General features: G+C 51.3%; 1 protein-coding gene across 4 annotated transcripts in view; it reads right to left on the bottom strand.

The window, feature by feature from the left end:
* The window catches only part of SFXN5 (sideroflexin 5), an 88928-nt gene that overhangs the window by 59079 nt on the left and 8287 nt on the right, over positions 1-21562 (bottom strand). For 3 of the 4 annotated variants that reach the window (XR_014538449.1, XM_083571764.1, XM_083571762.1), the window contains exons 3-4: positions 7915-7992; positions 170-196 (exon numbers count right to left, since the gene is read on the bottom strand). Coding sequence is in view for 3 of the 4 variants with exons in the window: in XM_083571764.1 (XP_083427890.1) it covers positions 170-196; positions 7915-7992 (105 nt within the window). In the remaining variant the exon portion in view is untranslated. The remainder of the gene's footprint in view (positions 1-169; positions 197-7914; positions 7993-21562) is intronic. The other variant, XM_083571763.1, reaches the window with a different exon arrangement.

Consider the following 21562-nt stretch of genomic DNA (forward strand, 5'->3'; position numbering starts at 1 on the left):
AGGAAGCCAAGGGCAGCTCACAGGGCAAGGAAAGGCCAGGCATCCCGTTGGGCAAACAGAGCAGAGGCAGCCAAACAGACAAGGACAGCCAGCACTCGCCACTTTTGCAGGAAGGCAAAAAGGCAGCAGCAGCAGCAGCATGATAAGGGAGAAGCAAAGACCGGGTTACCTGTTTAATTTTTTGTGCTTTCCAAAGCTAGAAATACAAAAGGACATAATTAATGTTGCTTGTTAGGTGGGAGATCACTCACGTCAGCCCAGGAGCTTGCAGAGTCTTGGTGCACATGCGAAACAAATGTCACAGGATGCAAGGCCAGGAATCCACAACCCAGTTTGCCTCTGAACAAATTCACTGTGGAGACCGAAGCACGAGTCTGCAACCTGAACATCCCACCATTTTCCAAAACCCGAGATGGGTGGTGGTCCCTGACCCTTGCAGGAGAGATGTCTGCAGTTGTGCCTTCCCCTTGTCCGTGGCTGGCAAGATGGGGGCCACCTGGGCAGTGCTTGCAACCGCATCCAGCAACCAAGGGCTTATCCATGCTTACGTTTTGCCCTGCCCTTTCCAGGCTCAGGTCCACGATTAAAAGCTCCATGTTCAAGCATTGTTGTTTTTTTGCCCAAAGCTTTGAAAATATACCCTTTGACACTCAATCAAACAGATTATACTTTAATTAAAACAAGAGAAATGTGGCACAGGCTGCCCATGGGCGTAGCCAGATTTATAGGGGCGGAGGCAGAACCGAGCTATCTGAGACTCAATTGGTCAGTTAGTTAAGTATTTTTATTTATTTACTTGATTTAAAGGGGACAGCTGTCCCCCCCCCCGCACCCCCTGGCTACGCCCATGAGTGCCTAATGCAAGGGGAGGCGATGCATCCACCCCTCCTGCCAGGTGAGGATTTCTGTGCGAGGTTCTTGTTAAAATTCTAAGAATAAAAAAACCACCTTCCAGGTGAGTACTTTGCATCAAGGGATGTATAAAGTGCAAGGGCACCCTGGCACCCGCCAGCTCAAGTAGCAGAGCATGAGACTCCTAATCTCAGGGCTGTGGGTTTGAGCCCCACACTGCGCAAAAGATTCCTGCCTTGCAGGGAGTGGAACCAGATGACCCTCGTGGTCCTTTCCAACTGTACGATTCTACGATTGTAATATTTTGTATTCACGTCATCCCCCTAGGAAGCACGGAGGGATTCAGACAAGGGTCACTAAAGGAAGCCAGACCCCCAAGACACCTCCCAAGAGGGGGGTGCTTCTCACATGATCCTCATGTAATGGTGCAGGCAGCAGGGGGGCAAATGCAGGTGGGAAAAGGTTCTTCCTAAGGTTAATTAGAAAAGAAGGGCAGGGAGAGAGATGCCCACCTTGCCTGGCCTGCCGATCTCTGGGCGTGGAAGGGGCAGCCAGAGAGAAAGGCTTTCCAAGGAGCTTCTCAAGGAGCAAAACAGTTTGAGTGGCAGGACCCCGATTCCTCCAAATCCACAGCCACTGGGGACAGCCAAAGGTCTGTGGCACAGCAGCTCTACCTGAACGAGGAAGGCAGAAGCTCACATCTCCCCCTTCTCTTTGCCATGGGGACAGACATTTGGGTCTCAGGCAAGCCAAGTGCTCTCTTCCCCACTCCCCACAGCCTCACTCAGACCCCCAGTCAAGTCCCCAATTGCTCAGGAGGTGGATCTGCTGAAGCCGAGAGTGTGCCAAGGCGCCCCTCGCCCTGCCATGGAGGCTGGTCCATTAGGAGGCACACAGGGGGCACTGCCCCACCAGCCTCAAGCTACCCTGTCTGCCAGCCTCCTCCTCTGTGTTGCCCCTCGTGGAATTTAGCAGGGAAGAAGAGGGGGACAAAGCTGGAATAAGGTGGCCCCGCCAGGCACCACCTACAGTGGGTCTCCCTGTCTTCTGCCCTACCATCCCCAAGGGGCACCCGCTGCCACCGCACACCAGCTGGTGAAACAGGCTCTGCCTTGGCCACCTCCATCAGGCACCTTGTGGGAAACTGGGGCAAACTGGGGGGGGCTTTAATGGGGGACCCCTCCTCCTGCTAAGGGCTGTCAAAGGGCTTCTCAGACTGCAGGCCCCAGCACCCTGCATTCTGTATCTTGTGCAGATCTGAGTAATACTTAGGCGCCAGGCGAGGCGGGAGGAAGTGCAAAGTGCCATTTTACTGCAAACAGACCTCTTCGCTCTTCATCAACAGTGTAAAAGAAAAGCCATTTATCCCCACAAAGGGATGCTGTTTGGCCTCCGTCCTCTGCTGTGCCTGAGCCAGCGGGAGGGGCCCTTCCCGCTGCTAGCCTGATTGAAGGGGGAGCCCAGCAATAAATACCTGCCCATTAGGGTGGCAGAGTCTCTTTGCACTTCAGCCACAAAGGGAGATGAATCCGTCTCCAGGCAGAGAGAGCTGCGGAGGAGGCTGCATTCGGCAAGGGCGAGGAGGGGTGCGAAGTCAAGAAAGCACCCCTTCCTCATCGGGAGCGGAAGCAGGCTGGAGATTGGGAAGGGGAGAGCAAGTTCACCTCCCCAGGCCAGCGGAGGGCGGTGCCTAGCCATCCTGTTTCACAGGGGGGCATGCTTGTGTTAAATGGGTGGCGATTTCCGTTTAGCTCTTCTGCAGCAGCTGGTGGGAGCAGTAATTAAAAGGACTTAAAGGTGAGGGAAGCAGCAGCTGGGTGAGATACCTTGCCGCCAGGAGGCTGTGGTCAGAGGCACGGCCAGCAGAGGAGAGCGAGGCAGAAAGCAGGACGGGCTGGAGGTCGTCTACACCAGAGAACATGAGAAGAGCCTGCTGGATCAGGCCCATGCCCCATCTGGTCCAGCATCCTGTTTTCATAGTTGCCAACCAGGTGTGCCCAAGGGAATGGCCCCCTCCTCAATGAGGAAGGACGTTTGTCTACATGCCTCATCTGACAACTGTGAGCCAAAAGCTGTCAAGTTTCCTGCACCTACGTAGACCGGAGTGCTGCAACAGAAGAGGCAGGAAGGAGCCCTCTAAATCAGGGGTCAGCAACCTAAGGCCCATGGGCCACAAGCGGCCCACAGGGGTGTTTAACCAGCCCACGAGCCGCCCCCAAACCAAGCCGCCCGCTCAGCGAGTCCCCACTCGCTGTGCTAAACTGGCACAGCGTGGTGTGGAGACTTGCTTCCATGGCACCGGAAATTGCATCTGCACATGCGCAGACGCCGAAAATTCCGGGTGCACGCGCTTATGGGATCTCTGCTGGAGTGAACCGGCCCAGGGGAGGTAAACCTTGCCGACCCCTGCTCTAACTGACCAGCCTAGGCTAATCACCAGGAAAATATATGGGGAAGTCCCCTGGTTGCAGTGTTAATATGATAAGAAGGTGAAAAGAGCCTGGCTGCTGGATCCGACTGTAGAGGGCAGAGAACAGCAGTGGTCATAGATAGCCCTCGCCTCCAGAAATTTGTCGAATCCTCTCTTCAAGCCATCTAGGTTGGTGGATGAAGAAGTCGTTTCTTTTATCTGCCCTGAAGCTTCCGACATTCAGCTTCATCGGCTGTCCCTGAGTTCTAGTCTTATGGGAGAGGGATAAAAGCTTTCTATCATGTCGCCTCTTCCTTGTCTTTCAGAAGGTAGAGGAGAATACCCTAAAAATTATTACTGGGGGAGAAGGGGCCCTGTTCCCAGCCTCACAGGCATCTCCACAGAGCCAAGAAGCTGAGCTGCAAGTCAGAGAGACCTAGAAACTTAGCCCTAGGCAGCTAGTGCCATCCAGACACAGGCTTCTCTATCAGGATGTCTCAACACGCCATGCTTGGTGGCTCCTCTGATCTTGCGGGTCCTTTGGGCCGGCTGGAAAACAAGCTCCAAACACAGGTGGCACCTCCACAAAGGGAGAAACTCCTAGGAGGGGAGCAAGGAGGTTTGGAAGGAGGTTTCAAAGTCTGCTGTCATTATTTTCTGCTCACTCTCTCAGCGCTTCCTCTGAGTTCTCAAGCTTCACAAACAAATTAACTTAGTAGGTAACCTGTGGTCCCAAGCTGGGGCTCTGTACACCAGGTCCAGCAGATTGGCAGCCCATGCAATCCTTCCAGCTGAGGGAGGGATTTTGCTCTAGCCACACCACCCGGGTCAGCCTCAGGGGCAGCCCTACAAACAGAACACTACAGTAGTCCCACCCGGAGGTTACCCATCAGTTGACAACACCGATCAGGCTACCTGGGTTCAGAAATGGCCACCTGACCTTCCAAGTGATGGGAGATTCAGCCCCAAACACCTGGAAGGGGCCAGGTTAGCAAAGCTTGCAGCGTCATGTTTTCTGTATGCTCTGCTAAGCAGGGATCACGGAAAGCTGAGCAGGAGAGCCGAGAAGTTGCCCCCGCAGCCACGAAGGCAGCCCAGGCCCTGCCGACTTCCTCCTCCCCACGGCAGCCCACGCAGTGCTGGGAAACCTTGGCGATGGCCGCCGACAGCCTGTTACCATCATTAGCGGCACACAAGGACGAGCTCCGATGAGCAGCCTTCAGCGGAGGAACTGGGTAACACCTCTTCCTCAGCAAGCTGTGCGCTGGACACTCATCACTGGTTCCACAGCAGAGGATTTGTTCTCATTCATGAGCTGTGGGGCCTGTCCTGCAGCTCCACATCCCAACCTGGCCTCGCTGAAGAGGGCTGCCCAAGCATGCTCAAGCCCTCCATAGCAGCCAGGAACCAGCAGACAAGGAGGGAAGTCAGGTATCTTCTGCCAGGTCAGACCAAGGGCCCCTCTGTTTGAGAACTGTGTCTCCAGCAGATGCGTCCTGGAAGCCCCCGCAAGCAGGATGCAAAGACAGTAGCGCTGCCCAGCCCAGAATAGTCTCTCCTTGCCCCCAGCATCACATCCCAGGTAGCTTGGGTAAGACATGGGGGAGCAATGACATCAAATCAAAGAATTGTAGATTCCAACCCAGGAATCACAGCTGAAGAATCCCTGACAAATGGCCGGTCAGCCACTCTTAAAAAACTTCTAAGGCTAATTCCAGGCAGCTGAGGACAGAGCTGCTGACACACACTTTGAGAAACGGGAAGACTCAGAAACACTGCCTGCTGCCCCTTCTTCCCCTCAGCCTCATCATCAGGCATTTCAGCACAGAGGAGGCAACCATGTGAACTGCTGAGATGGGAACAGACAGAACCAAGCATCCCTAGTTAAGAACGTATCAAATACACTTAACTACGGTGCGCTTTTGCGACACAAACAATCCCTTCTAAGCACTTCGGATCATCTTTTCCAGTAGCAATGACTAGCTAGCTGCAGAAACGACTGTGGCAGGTTTGCCACAGTTGCTTCCACGCCGTTGCTAAGTGGCCCGACGCTGCTAAGTTTTGATCTGTTCTATGGATGGATTATTTATTTATTTGGCACTGCCGTTGTGCAACACATTATACGGAGCCACAAGAAGAATGCAACAGATCCTTGCTCTGCGCATTAGCAGTGCGCTGCCCAAGCTTCCTGTGGTTCTGTTTTTGCATAGTGTAAAAACACTTTAATGAATGGTAGGTTTTGTATGATTTTTTAAAAAATAGTACACTGTGTCTATGCTTATGTTTTTACAGGTGCTGCAAGTCTCTTGGAGACCTTTGGGTAACGAAGTGACTATCAAGTCATTGTCGTCATCACCATGGACTAAAGAGTTGGAGGAGCCCAGTGTTCTTCTGCTCAGTTATATCCCCATAATAGCTCATCTGGTACAGGAAGGGCCAGAGAAGAGCTCAATGGCTGCCTCTTTTGGAGGCGGTCACTCTCCAACCAAGGGAGCAGAGCCAAGGGCAGGTGCTCAAAGGTCTCTGGTCACTCCCAACGCCTGTCGGAACTGCTCACGATGCACTCTCTGTGGTGCTGTGGCCCACCTGGCCCCATGGGCACCTTCATGGGACCAGGAGAGGCCAGGTGGGTCATCTGGTGGTATTGGGAGGGGAGATGCAAGTGGAAGAAAGGGACCAATGCCCGCTAGCAGCAGACCTCTCCTGCAATGGGGCCTTCCCCAAACACCAGCTGCTCTGCGCTTTTGACACATGCCAGACACTTATTAGCCCATCTGCCGGCAAGGCACTTTCCCTCACAGCCTACTGGCTCACAGCCGCCACCCAGCACCATTCCTGGCGGTGCTTCTTGACACTTGCCAAGTGCAGAGCTGGCGTCGCGTAACTGCCACCCGCATCCCATGGGCAAAGTCTCCATTTCCCACCCACCCCAGTTCTTCCTTGCTCCTGTAGCCCTTGTTTCTGGGACAAAGAGGCCTCTTCCCAACATTCAGCTAGGTTAGGCTGAACAAGGGCAAACCTGCTGCCTCTACACAGCCGATTCAGCGGTGATGCCCACCCAGGAGGGTGCAGAGGATTTTCGTGCAAAAGGTCTTCATCCCAGTTATCCAAAAGTTGTCTGAACGAGGCCTTCCTGGCCACAGTAGTGAAGAACCCTGAACTGGCTGAACCATGAATTGGGGAGTGGGGAGGTCAATCTTTGGGCTTGAGCCTCTCCTGTGGAGGAAAACAACTTTGCTCCAATACATCTGTGGTCACAGCCAATGGGGGGGTCACTGGACAAAGCGTTGGTTGTGGACACAAGAAACCCAAGTTCAAATCCCAGCCCAGCCATGGCAAAGTGAAAGGATGTGTCTCCTCTCCCAGATGCTCTCTGCAACAACTTGTCATGTCCAGACTACCCGTGGATGGAAATCCAAACCATGCACCCCTGGCGCCATAGAGATGGGCACAGGGGGCAGGCAGCACACAGTGAAAGATATAGACCCCTCTGACTGTGAAGCTGTGTTTGCGCCAAGTTTGCTCACACCCCTGGACACAACTATGCCATGGTTCTCTGCCACAAGAGATGAGGGTGAGCACCAGTTTCAAGAGGATTAAGCAGAGCAATGGAGGAAAGGCTTATGAAGGCCGGCCATCATGAGAGCTAAAAATGGAGCTTTCAAATTCAGAGGCAGCGCAGTGCTATTTCCCAGGTGTTGGGGACTGTCAAGCTCCTAAGGGCATTGGGCTGCATGTGAGGGGGCTGAAACAAAATCTGGCAGAAACTTGGGATCCCCAGCAATGTCCAACGCCCGAATCAAATTTTGAATCTGGTTTTCTTTACCTCAGAACTCAGAACTCGAATGCTTTATAGACTTCTTGGCATCTTTTGATTGTTTGGATTCTGGCAGCTGTCAAAAATGAAACTTCATAACCTGACAAACACTGTCAAAACATTAAATACCACTGCATGCCAGCTGTCAAATATAGTGTGAAATTTCAAACACTAAAGTCCAGCATCAATGAACATCACATATTAAAACACCCAATTAATATCTGGCAAATATTCAGAGGCTGGATGCGTACACAGATAGTGCCGTTTTAACCAGGGTTTCTTCCACAAGCCACATGTTGTCTCACGGACGATTCCATAAGCCCCACAGCTCAGTTCCACCAAAGCTTCTATGTTTTGCCTTGCATCTTTGTGGCTTGGTGAGCATCTGGGGTAGCCAAACAAGCCATGGTTAAGCAAGGTTGTTTGCTTCAGATACAATGCTAAGCAGTAGTGAAAACAAGCCATGGTCCAGAAATCAACAAACCATGGCTTCACAATGTGGTTTTTGTCAGAAAACCAACCTTGGTTGGCCTTTTAGGCTGGGTTAAACATACCACAGGGCTTAGAGTGATGTGTGAAGTAGGATACAGAAAATATTCAATATCAGAATGCACAGAGGAGAATATTTGGCTCTAGGCTAGATGCATCTTTGTCTTGATCTAAATTATGGGTTTCAGATGCAGAAGGGAGCCCATCCGATGTGCACCTGACCCTCAAAGATGCAGACGCGCCTGTAGAGCGCAGACCCCATTTTGGCCATGGAACTTATAGCAGCAGATCAGTAGGTTCTTATGCTTACGCAAAGCTTGTACAAAGATTCATGCACTTCGGTTACCTCTTTATTGGTGACTCCTGGGGGCAGAGTCCCATGTTTATAATCCTCCAGCAACTGCACAGCTTCTTTAAGACGACTCTGCACACAAACAACAAGCAGAGGTGAGAGTTAGCAGCAACTATTCCACAAAGGGGGGGGGGGACTACAGCTCACACCAGGTGTCAAGAAACTACCCAGGGGCACCAATTGGCCAAGACAGCATAGTCACTTAGCTGAATTTTAAAACTGCGAATTGTCTGTCCTCAAGGTCTAGTTGTGGCTTTGGCTGTCTCACAGGCAGAATGCTCTCTGCAACCAGGTGGACTAGGAAAGGGGACCCTGGAAATGCCAGCTCATCCTGCAGGTGCAAAAGAGCTGGACTGGCAGCACAGGAAGCCCTTTGGGGGAAGGCATGGGAGTGGAGGGGGCCAGTTTAAGAGACTGAAATCACCCCCAGGCCCAAGGAAGACCTCAGTTACACAGTTCCTGAAAAATCTCCCTCAGGTCAAAGAAAATTAGATATATGTTTTACAGCAATAAAAGTTCTGTTATTGGAAGAAATTACGCAAGTTGTGCAAAACTACCCAAGTATTCTCATTTGTCTGTCCGTTAGTTTAGAAGAATCTTAATAAACCAACTCATTAAAAAAATCAAGGTGAAATGCAGTAAAATCATTAAAACATCATAAAACTTTAAAGTCTTAAAATTCTAGAATCATAACATATGGAAGAAATGACCAACACTGAATCAAATTAATGAGCTAAAAATGCTTGGCAAAACCAATCCATTCTCAGCAAGTGAAGCAACTTCAGGCCTGTCAGGTGCCTGCCTGGTTTCCGTGGGGGAAATGCCATACGGTCATATACAATTATCAAGAGGTCCGTCTGCCCTGACAGCCTCAAGGGTAGCAGGTGGGCAACGTGATCTCCTGAGAAGTCCTCTTGTCCCCTCCTCTCCTTCATCCAGCCAGAGATTCAAAGTGGTTCTTCTTGAATTAAATAGAGTAAGAATGCATTCCTGGCCTCAGTCAGCACTTGGGGCAGCTCGCAGCAATGGATTTATAACTGAACAATTCCCACTGAAGAATTATGCTAAATGTAAATAATGATGCAACACAAAAGTTCAAGTTTGAACACTGCTGTTGCTTTATCAAAGTTTATTGCAAGTTTTGAAGAAAAGGCCTTTTTGGGAAAAGAATCCAATTGGCTCCAAAGGTTTTGGCTTCTGCAGCTACTGGAGCCCCACAGAAGGAGGAGACCTTCTCTTCGCGTTCTGCCACCCAGCTTGCTCCTTCCTCAGGCTCCCAATAATTGCACGGAGATCTCTTTCTTCCTTTTTCATTGCAACATCAAAGGCAGCTTTGCCATTTGCTTGGGAAACTGCAGAAAAGGATGCCAACCTGAGAGCTGGAGGTGCAGCAGAGAGGGGGGGCTTTTTAGAGAGCTAATGAGAGGAGACCCCCCCCAACTCCCCATCCAGCCAACGCGCTCACTAGCCTAAGACATTCGCTGCTGGCTTTTCATCAGACCAAAACGATAAACTGCAATGCATCTAGTGCTATCACGTCCTCCTGAAAGCTAGTTATAGAAAAATTGAGATTCTGAACACAGGACGTTAGTTTACACCAAGTCAGAGCAATGGTCCCTCGGTACCGCGTGCCTGTGGTCTGCCACTGCACTTTGGCCCAACCTTTGGTGGACTTTCAAATGAAAGAACATAGGAAGAGCTAGCCATGATCCAGGGTGATGGGAGTCGTAGGAAAGCTTTCCTTGGTCTACGCTGACCGGCTCACCTGGACACCCAAAGCGTGCCTTGGAAGAGCAAAGAGGTGGCAGCCAGGAGACCACAGGTCATTCCGTCCCATGAAAAGGGCCAGTGTCCTTATGGCATCTTGCTCACTGTGTACGGGCGCCATTAAGCGTTAGCCCAGAATCCAAGCCTTGCTGGACCTTTGAGCAAGGCAGAGTTTTCATGCCAAGAGCCAGAGCATTCCAGGGAAGCTGGCAACAACAACAACATTTATTTATGTTTATACCCCGCCCATCTAGCTGGGTTTCCCCAGCCACTCTGGGCAGCTGACAGAATATCTAAAATATCACAGCCTAGGACCCTAGTACCAATGGGACCACCTCTCCCTGTATGCCCCACAGAGGACCTCAAGGCCCATATCTAGCAACACCCTAGAGGTCCCGGGCCCTAAGGAAGTTAAATTAGCTTCAACCAGAGCCAGAGCCTTTTCAACTCTGGCCCCGGCCTGGTGGAACGCTCTGCCTCCTGAGACCAGGGCCCTGCGGGATCTGATTTCTTTCCGCAGGGCCTGTAAGACAGAGTTGTTCCGCCTGGCCTTTGGCTTGGAATCAACTTGATCCCCTTCCCCTCTTTCCTTTTTCCTTTCTCCTTCTGTGACAGATCTCCTATTTAGGGACTTCCCTGGCTTTTTTCTGGCCCACATAGGACCAGTCCAGATAGTTGGCCTTGGTAAAGACTTGACGTTTTCATCCCCAAAAAAGTTTTTGATTTGAGTTTCTACTGAAATGAGGCTGCATTTTAATCATGTACTTAATCTTGTTTTTAAGTTGTATTTTAATCAATTGTTTTATATCTGGTGTTAGCTGCCCTGAGCCTGGTCTTGGCTGGGGAGGGCAGGGTATAAATAAAATTATTATTATTATTATTATTATTAAACAGAATAAAGCATCAAACATTAAAAACTTCCCGATACAGGGCTGCCTTCAGATGTCTTCTACAAGTTGTATAGTTCTTCTGGCAAGAGCCAGAAGCCACACGCTGGTTGCCGTTTCCGCCTCCCTCTGGCGCCTCCAAAGCGGACCTTTGGTCCTGTGCGATGTCACTCTGCCCACAAGAAGCACAGAATCATAGAGTTGGAAGGGACTCCTGGGGTCATCTACTCCAACCCCTGCAATGCAATCCTCGCTAGCCTCCAGAACGGGGTTCCCACACCAAAGCAAGTCTGGGGTGAGGGGCTAGGGCAAGGAGGGCACGTGGGCATCAGGAATCCGTTCCACCCTGTTTGCGGCAAAGACAGACCCCTCCGAGAGTCCTCCTGCCTTCCGAGGCCACCACATCCTTGGGGGCAAATCCTTCAGAGATTAGCACCACAAGCTGTTGAGCCTTTCTTTGAAGGAAGACTAATCGAAGACTAATCCGCAGAAGCAACATGCCAAGCACATTGTACCCAGACATACAGCAATATTCCAGTTCCGTGCCGGCCGGGGAGATCAGCTTCCTAGAAGGAATGCAGGAGGGAATTAAGCAATGCTTCTTCTGCACTCCAAATAACAGGCTCTGCCTCTGCAGACAAGTTTCTGAAAGGCAGCCACAACAGTCAGAAGGGCAGAGGGGTCACTATTGGGACCACCTGGATGCAGCAGTGATCTGGGCACTGAGTTGGAGGCTGCAAGGGCTCCCAGTTGGGAGCTGGAGCAGGTTCAGGGCTTGGAGCTAAGTGCTGAGCATGGAGAGAGCATCACCTCCAAGGCCGCTGGACAGCAGGCGCCAGAGAAACCTCCAATTTGCACCCATGCACATGCAGAGAGGAGGGTCAGGCAACGAGGCTGCCAGGGCCCACCAGGAGCATCCTTCACACCCTCTGCAGAAAGGGAGGCTCCTCCCTGCCCCACGGCCTGTTTAACCAAGATAAACTGCAGCGTGGCTGCTTCCTTCCAGGAGAAACGTCAGTAGCAAATCTGGATTTTAATTTTCGCAAGGAGGGAGGGTTGGGATGGAGCTGAGAACCTTGCTGGTCCTTTCCTTCCCTGCCACAAAAGTGAGAATATTTTCCTCCCACTTAAACCAGATGCAGCTCCCGAGACAAAATACCTTAAAAAAAAAAGGCATGGAAAAGTTTGCAATTAAATAAAAGGGAGTGAAAGAGACCAGTTGACCCAAGACCTGTAGGAGGAAAGCCAGAAGCCTGCCCCCAACACACACCTAGATTTTGAAGGACTGACAATCCTTCTGGCGCCGTTTGTGCCCGTGCGGAGAGAGAGGCAAGTGAGTGGACGGTAACTAAGGAGCCGAGGGAAGTGACCCAGTTCCACACAAAAAGCAAAGCAAAGAAGAATGGTCTACTTAGCATTCGGGGAGCTCTTTGCACTTGCTGCTGGTATGTTTTCGATGCTGGGATTACCTAGCAGGAGTTGTTCTTCTTTGCAAGAGATCTACATGGCACACTGTGCTCCTCCGAATGGAATCATGGGGGGGGGTGCGCAAATAAATGAATGGCCCTGTCCTCTGCCCCCCCTCCCCACCCACCTTAACTGAGGAATCCTTTGTCGTCGCTGTTAACAACAACCCTGGCCAAAGCCAATCGTTCTGAATAGGACAAATGGCACATGCAAACCATGTCCAATCTCTGCTTCAAACGTTTGTACGTTACCTTATCCCTTCTTTGGCACCAGGGAGTCAAAAATAAAACCCGAATGGACAAAAAGGACCAGTCCAGACCAGAGAAGGTTCAGCAGAGGACGGAGCTGAAAAGAAGCAGCGGGGGCTCCCACTTCCGGGGGCTGCTTTTGGGACAGGGTCCAGGTTCTGGCAGTGCCAGCAGCGCGAGGACGCGATGTTCGCCAGCAGCAGGACTCCCCCTTCAATGGAAAGGAGGTGCTGGGCTTTCTTCACCCTCTTCTCTCCCTGCAGGTGGCCTGGGGGCTGTATCAAAGCTGCCAGGCCCCTCCAGGAGCCTCCCAGGCCTCTGCTGCGGACGACTCTTTCTCCACTGACAAGCACCGATGGAAAGGAGAAGCTGCCAGCATCCTCATAACCAGGCTCCTTTGTGGAACTGTGTGTGTCTTCACCACATTATTTATTTACCGGTACTTATTTATTGCATAAAATTTATATACCGCTAGATTGTAAGAAAACCAAAAAACCCAACCCTCAAAGCAGTTTACGACAAAATAAAACAACAAAATCAATAATAAATTACAGCAAACATAAAAAATTTAAAATACTTGTTGTTGTTTAGTTGTTTAGTTGTGTCCAACTCTTCGTGACCCCATGGACCAGAGCACGCCAGGCACTCCTGTCTTCCACTGCCTCCCATAGTTTGGTCAAACTCATGTTCGTAGCTTCGAAAACACTGTCCCACCATCCCGTCCTCTGTCGTCCCCTTCTCCTTGTGCCCTCCATCTTTCCCAACATCACGGTCTTTTCCAGGGAGTCTTCTCTTCTCATGAGGTGGCCAAAGTCTTGGAGCCTCAGCTTCACGATCTGTCCTTCCAGTGAGCACTCAGGGCTGATTTCCTTCAGAATGGATGCGTTTGATCTTCTTGCAGTCCATGGGACTCTCAAGAGTCTCCGCCAGCACCATAATTCAAAAAGTTAAAATACTAAAACAGGTTAAAATTCACACCAGATTACTAAGCATCCGGAAAGCCTTGTCTAAACAAGAATGTTTTTAGCAGGCGCCGTAAAGAGTACAGCATATCAATTGGCAGGGAGTTCCAAAGCGCAGGTGGCTCTTCCCAGAACTGCTAGCTTCTTACAAATGCAGAACGGGTATTTTAACAAGTCTTATTTTGTATGTGTTTTAAAAACACAGGGCACCAAATGTTATCAGTTGAAATCCTCTACCTTAAAATGGACTGGGCTCTTGTCCTTCCTACCTAGGTTCCAGGATAAATTCAGCTTTAGCTAGATTCCAGAAGGTCAGTATTTATTGATACTTAGTATTAATTGATTGTCTTATTCTATTTTAGTGACTGACAGCTCTTTGCTCAGCTAACTTGTACTGTAATAGCATTGTGTTTTGTTTACTAGATACCCAACTTTTGTACGTTAAGAGACTTTAAGCAGCTGGCTTAGGCTGCAATCCTACACCTGGGGAGAGACTCATTGAACTAAGTGGGACTTAGTAGAAATTCATAGGATTGCACTGAAGTACCGTATTTTTCGCTCCATAGGGTGCACCGGACCATAGGACGCACCTAGTTTTTAGGGGAGGAAATAAAGGGGGGGAATTATTCCCCCCCCCCAGGTCCAGGAGCGGCGGCAAGATTGCGTGCAACCTCGCAACCACCACTCCCGGGGCTGGGGAAGCCCGAGCTTCCCCCGGCCCCCAGAACAGGTAGCTATCCGCAAGCCTTCCGAACGCAGCGGGAACTCCTGCCGCGCTCAGAAGGCTTGCGGATGGCTGCTGATGCCCGGCAAGTGCAGCGGGAATTGGCGCTGCGCTCCCCGGGCTTCAGGCTGCAGCCTGCTATCCGCAAGCCTTCGGAGCCCAGTGGGAACTCCTGCCGCGCTCCGAAGGCTTGTGGATAGCTGCCTGAAGCCTGGAGAGCGAAAGGGGTCAGTGCGCACCGACCCCCCTCGCTCTCCAGGCTTCAGCGAAAGCCTGCATTCGCTCCATAGGACGCACACACATTTCCCCTTCATTTTTGGAGGGGAAAAAGTGCGTCCTATAGGGCGAAAAATACGGTAGCCTTTCCCTTAATGAATTTAGGAACTACGAGTAACTGTGTGGTGTGGGACCTGTGAACCACCCTGAGACCTGCGGGTATAGGGCAGTATATAAAGTCAATAAATAAATAAATAAAGGTAAGTGTGCCCCTGGAGGGCCCCTGCGAAATAAGCACCTCCAGGGGCCCTGAGAGAGAGAGAGAGCCAGAACCCAGCATCCAGGGGAGGCAAAGGGAACCCACTTGAGGCCATGATCCTACGAGGCCCACACGCAGCAGGCAAGACTTCTCCAGCGCCTGCCGTGCTCAGGCCAGTGGTCCAGAGGGATTGTCTGAGAAGACCAAGCGAAGACACATCCTGTTCCCTTCTGCTCTCGGCTGGCTCAGCCGCCACAGTCCCTGCTGTGCGTTAGCAGCAATCTGTCCAAGGAAATGTCACATGGACCAAATTAGCTTCGCAAAAATATCCGCTGATCTCCTCAGCTACCCCAACAGAGTTTCATTACAAGCAATTAAAGGCCTAATTTTAAGCCCTGCAGTCTCACACCTGCCAGGACGTGGGCACGGCTTCCGCCTGCGCCAGGGAACTTGATCAGTTCAGAAAGTTGGAAGTTTTGCACTGCCAGGGCGACAAGGGAGAAAGAGGGCAGTTGCAGGTTCATTTATGCATCTGTCAGGGATTCCATAGCTGAGAGGGAGGGGAAGGAGGACTTAGCCCCCGGGAGAAGGTCGCAGGGGCAGCCAGACCAAGCCAGGAATCTGGTCCTCTAGTCTAGAATCCCCTCTGACGGCACAACCCCAAACAGCTCCCACACAGAGCTGCTCCTTGGGAGATCTTTGGGATTAAATGTATGGTGCATGAAAGGGCATCTCAATCCAACTACCGTTGCACCGATCACTTGATGGCTCTGAGATGGATGCTTTAGTTGAGATTCCTGCATTGCAGGGGGTTTTACTAAATAGGCCTTGGGGTTCTTCCCAAATCTACGATTCTCTGATTGTTTGAAATTGCACACACAGTCCAATTCATCCAGATAAATACCTTGCTCAAATAAATGCTTGTGGATAGATGATGCATGCCTTCAGATCTGGGTCCAATCTGCATGCAGCTCCAGCAAATGTGCCTGGGTGCAGAGAGAGGCCTGCTTCTTGCTCTGGTACATGAATGCTTCCCAAACCCCTCCATCTACTTAAGAAAAAACCTACCACGGACAACGAAAGAGAACAACTTTCAGTGAGATTTGCATCCCATTCTGATGCACATTTGCTCAAAAGTCCTGCCAAGCCAATGTGCAGAAAAGGCTGCAACATGAGCTGCGCACTTTCCCCCGATGGAAGCTGGTGCTGACATTTTCAGGTATGGAATTGGTTTACCGTATTTTTCGCTCTATAGGACGCACCTTTTCCCCTCCAAAAATTGAGGGGAAATGTGTGTGCGTCCTATGGAGCGAATGCAGGCTTCAGCGATAGCAACACTAAGCCTCCGAAGCGCAGAGGGAGCACTCCCTCCGTGCTCCAAAGGCTTCGCGTTGCTTTTGCTGAAGCCTGGAGAGCGAGAGGCGTCGGTGCGCACCGACCCCTCTCGCTCTCCAGGCTTCAGGGATAGCCACGCGCAGCCCCTCCAGCAGGGAGAAGCTGCATGGGGCTATGGTTTTTTTAGCCCAGCGCAGCTTGACCCAGGAGGGAGAGGTTGCGTGGGGCTAAAGAGGAAGCCAAAGCAGCCAGCGGGATGGATCCTTGGCTTGTGACATAGCCGTGCGCAACCCCTCCGGCAGGGAGAGGTTGCGCGCATCCTGTACACTGCTCTTTGGGGCTAGGGGGGAAATAAGATTATTTTTCTTGATTTCCCCCCCTAAAAACTGGGTGCGCCCTATGGTCCGGTGTGCCCTACGGAGCAAAAAATGTGGTAATTGTTGGACGTTTGTTGTTTTTAACGATTTGGTCGATTTCCAAACTTGATTGCACGTTCCACGGGGAACTGCCCTGTGTCAGGTAAACTACAAAATAAATAAGCACATTTGTTTCTAAGCAAACAAATCCTTCGCTGGTGCTTCTTTATCTTTCTTCAGCAGCCCTTCAAACCTCTTCACATCCCACTTATGACCTTGCAAAGGAGCCATTCGCCCACAGAAAGCTTAGTCAGCCCTCAAGTATCTCTGGTCACCTGAGCTGAATCGTGACTCCAGGCTCACTTTGCATGCAGTCAAGCTTCGATGTAGTCCAGCCTGTGCTCGTTGTTTTTTGCTCTGCGTTTTCACCTGACCTTCCATGATTTCTCTCTCTGCACCGACGTGGGTACACAGAATTGCCAAATGAGCCACCCCACGAAGGGGGCTCTGGTCCCTGGAGGTCTTGTGCTGCAAGAAATGTGCTTGGCCCCAAACAGGAGTCTTGTGGCCAGACCAGAAAACTGACAACGGCCAACGCTGTTGCTGCTGCAAGAATCTGCTTCATCAAAAGCCTGGCGTGGCATGAGACAGAGATGGGTTCCAGTCCGGAAACCCTTATGCCATTGCCAACGTGTCTCCTGGGTGCCTCAAGGCTCTTTGTGGTTTTTCCAGCCTACACGACATCAGGGATAGGGAACCGGTGGGGTGGGCCCCATACATTGCTAGACTACATTTCCCATCCTTGCTTAGCATTGGCCATGCTGGCTGCTGAAATGTTGGGATTTGGAGTCCAAGAACCCCTGCAGAGTCTCTATTCCCCCACCAACATGGAAGAAGAAGGAGAACTGCAATCTGCTTTCCACATGTAATGTGCAATGGAGGCCGCCAGCTTTTTCTCCCTGGTTCCTGGCTTTCTTCTCCTGGCCATTATTTCCTTTGCGAGCCCTCCAGAACGGGAACGCCGGCACACCGGCAGCTGCAGAGTACCAGCGGCTGAGCGACGAGGGGGAATCCTCTCCTTCCAGCTCTGCAGTCGCTGCCGCCTCATTTCTTGGGCGAGGCACTTCTCCTTAATTTTTGTCAGTTTACTCACTGCAAAGTGCAATTATAACATAATGTAATACTTAGTGCCTACCTCACAGTGAGGATTAATTAATGTTTGAGCAGCACCTTGGAGATGTAAAGTGCTAGTTAAGTGCTAAAGCAGGCTCCCTAACGACGCCGGCTCTTAAGTCACGTTAACACCAGGATGGGGGAAATGTCAAAGCAGCAGAAAGAAAGGAACGGCCCCTTTGTCTCGGCTTGGGTGCAGAGCGGAGCAGCACGCAGGCCCACCCGCCAGCTCCTCCCTCGACAGGAAGGAGGCAGGTGGATGCTCAACGTCCTGCCCCCCAGCTGCACGTGCCCCTGACCCTCCCACCCCCCTGAACCGCATGGGACACACAAGCCTCCCAAAAGCACACGGCAAGAATGCAGAAAAGCACAGCATTCTCCAGATCCTTCTTAGGAGGCAGAGTGGCCCACTCCCTCCCAATGGGAGGAAGCAACTCTGCAAGGGAGCTGTCTTGAAGGCAACCCAACACCAGTGCAGCACTCTTCTGCTGAAAGGAGGGTGGGCAAGGGCATCTCGCTGCCTGGCCAGATGTCACCAGTTTGCAAAGAGTGCAAAGAAACCTAGGCGGCTGCCTTCTGGTGGGGTCAAATTGTTGCCCCATCTAGCTTAGCCATACCACATAAGAACACAAGAAGAGCCTGCTGGGTCAGGCCAGCAGCATTCTGTCCTCCGAGGGACCAACCAGAGGCCTTTTCTGCAAAGCCCACAAGCAGGATTCGAGCGCCACTACTGTCTCTTCCGACCAACAGTGGCTCTCGGGCTGGCCTGGCACCTTAAGGTGTATAATGAAGGCAACTGCCGCATTTCCTGGGGAGAGCAGTCCACAAGCAGGGAGCCACTGCAGAATAGGCCCTGTTCTCGTGTTGCCACCCTCTGGACCTCTCACGGAAGAGTCTCTTGAAGATGGGCCTGAGAAGACAATCACGGGACCCAGGAAGGTTCATACGGAGAGAGGCAGTCCTTAAGTTATTGCAGTCCCGAGCCATGTAAGGCTTTATAGTTCAAAACCAGCACTTTGAATTGGACCCAGAAACTATTTGGCAGCTGGTGCTGTCGGACTGTAAGATGCTCAAGCCGTCTTGCCCCCGTGAGCAACCTGGCTGCTCAATTCTGCACCAGTGAAATTTCCCGAACCATCCTCAGAAGCAGCCCTACGTATAAAACATTGCCACACAAGGGGCTCAGCCCAAACGGATCCATGTGGGGTTTGGAGCTGCATTTGCCTTGGCTGGGAGAGGATCCCCTTTCCCCTGCTCCCGTTCACCTTCCTGAAGGCTCATGCAGTTCTCAGGCCAAGCCAAGGCGTCCCTGCTACAGCACGTCTCGCCTTCCGCGCGCATCCCTGAAAATTGATTACAGATTTCACTGCAGCTTGTGTTTCATAAACGAAGCCATCATCGCCGGCATTACACCCTCCGAACAACCGTTTTCTCCGCTGCAGCTCTCTCGGGCGGGGGCCCAAAGAGGCTCGCAGGAACCCATCCTATCCATCTTTGCTGCCTGCTCTCAAATTAAGCCAATCAATTGTGGAAGAAGCACAAATAAAATCCCTGCCGGGGATGTTCTCAACCTGGCGCGCAGAGAATTGGACTCTAATACGCTCATAAAGTAAATGGTCAGTTCAGGAGCCAAATTGTCTGCGCAAGAAAAGGCTTTGGGATGGTCGCTTCAGAGTGGCAGCTGCTCAGGCAGCCAGGCGGCCTCAGGCAGAAGAGGTGCAGATAAAGCTGCAAAATACTGAATCTGAGCAGGAGGATAACTTGCACGAGAGCCAGAGCGGGGTAGTGGTTAAGAGCATTGGATGAGGACCAGGGTTCAAGCCCCACTTCAGCCCTGAAGCTCAGTTGGTGGCCTGGCTGGTGTCGCTCAGTCTAACCTTCACAGGCTGGTTAATATGTGGAGGGGACTCTTCGGAGAGCCAAACACTGAGAAAACTCTGTTAAGAAGTGTGTCCGCAAATACTGAAACGTTTCTCCCAAAGCTTGCCATAGAAGGAAGAAACCAGGGTGGGGAGAGAGACAGCCATTGTGAGCGGCAGGTCTAGCTTCTAATCGGGGGGGGGGGGGTGATTTTGCCAGGGCTCTGCAGTCACAGAGCTTGGAGGAAGGGATGTTGCAGTGACGTATCGCAGAATCATAGAAAGTTGGAAGGGACTCCATGGGTCATCTAGCCCAACCCCCTGCAGAATCTCAGCTAAAGCATTCAAGACAGGTGGCCACCCAACCTCTGCTTAAAAGGCTCCAAGGAAGACTAGTCCATAACCCCCCAAGGGAGGCAGTTTCACTGTTGAATAGCTGTCCGAAAGATCTCCCTGATGTTGAATCAGAATCTCCTTTCTTGTAGGTTCTGAGTCCCACCTTCCAGAGCAGGAGAAAACAAGTGTGTTCCTTCTTCCATGTGACAGCCCTCTAGACATCCTCTCTCCTCTCTGTCTCCTCTTCTCCAGTCTAAGCGTACCCAGCCCCTTCAAGCGCTTGTCTTTTGGACCCTTGGTTCTCTTGGCTGCCCTCCTCTGCACACATTCCTGCTTGTGGCACCCAGAACTGGACATAGGACTCCAGGCAGAATAGAATAGCATGATGACTTCCCTTGATGGGGACGCTGGGCTTCTGTACCGCCTTGCTCTTGTCTGTTCCGCAACTTCTTCTTGTGGCTCTTCCCTGGAAAGCGCAGGCCACTCAGGTCATCTGCCTCGGTGTCGCCTTCCCACACAGCCATGCCTGTCAAGTCAGCTTTGCACCCGGTTTCTGCAACATTTCGTGCCAACCAGGCACAACACAAGCCTGAAGCTGCTTCTTTCATTCGCCATAACTTATTTGCCCTTGCCCGCATCCTTCTGAAATGTTGCAGGCTGCTTTCTTTTTCCTTCTCTTTCTTTCTTTCTTTCTTTCTTTCTTTCTTTCTTTCTTTCTTTCTAGTTTGCATTTCCTTTTGTTGCCCACAAAAGGGAGGGAAGCAAGTCCCTTTAAGTCCCCCCTCCCCCCTCTCCTTTTAAAGGCACCCGGCAAAAAAGGCACCTATTTGTCTGTAACTTGGCAAGTTTCTCACCCAGGAAGGCCTCTATGATTTATGCTATCTCCCAGCACGAAGTGCACACTCCTAAAAGACACAATGCAGTCCCTGGAGGCTCAGGGGGCTTGGAGTGGCTTTGTTCCTGCTCCAACTGGTTTGCCCACTTTTGGACAGAGATGCTTCCTCGCCCACTGTACACAACATAATAATAATAACAATAACAACAACAATAATAATAATACTTTATTATTTATACCCCGCCCATCTGGCTGAGTTTCCCCAGCCACTCTGGGTGGCTTCCAACTGAATAGTAAAAACAATACAGCATCAAACATTAAAAACTTCCCTAAACAGGGCTGCCTTCAGTTGTCTCTTGAAAGTAAGATAGTTGCTTATTTCCTTGACATCTGATGGGAGGGTGTTCTACAGGGCGGGCGCCACCACCGAGAAGGCCCTTTGCCTGGTTCCCTGTATCCTCACTTCTTGCAGTGAGGGAACCGCCAGAAGGCCCTTGGCGCTGGACCTCACTGTCCGGGCTGAACGATGGGGGTGGAGACGCTCCTTCAGGTATACCGGACCGAGGCCGTTTAGGGCTTTAAAGCTCAGCACCAACACTTTGAATTGTGCTCGGAAACGTACATGATCTGGTAACTTCCTGACAGGAATACTGCAACACATTCTACGTGGTGCTGCCCTTGAAGACGATTCAAAAACTTCCACCTTGTTCCAAATGCAGCAGACAGATGACTGGCGGGGCTTCCATTTAGATCTCACGTCACCCCTGATTTAAAACAGTTGCATGGGCTGCCTGCTTATACCCGAGGCCAATTCAAGGTACTCATGTTGGTGTTCAAAGCTCTAAATGGCTCAGGCCCCAAATACCTGGAAGACCGCCTCCTTCCCTACAGACCCTCTCAGGTGCTAAGATCAGCACCTTTTGGTTGTTCCTCTGCCTTCAGAGGTTGGGGAGGGTGGCCAGGGAGGACAGGGCCGTCTCTGTGGTGGCCCCTGAACTGTGGGACTCCCTCCCCAGAGAGGTGTCCCTGGTACCTTCATTGTACAGCTTCCAAAGGATGCTGAAGACGCATCTCTTCACCCTCTTCAATATATACTATAAATATTTTTAGGACGCACCTTATTCTGGCATATTTATGTCGTATTGCTTTTTATATTGTGTAATATTGTGTCTTAGATGACCACCACACCTGAAGCCAGTCAGATCCTGCATCCACAGC

The sequence above is a fragment of the Podarcis filfolensis genome (genome assembly GCF_964270895.1).
Source record: "Podarcis filfolensis genome assembly, chromosome: 9".
Lineage (NCBI taxonomy): Eukaryota > Metazoa > Chordata > Lepidosauria > Squamata > Lacertidae > Podarcis > Podarcis filfolensis.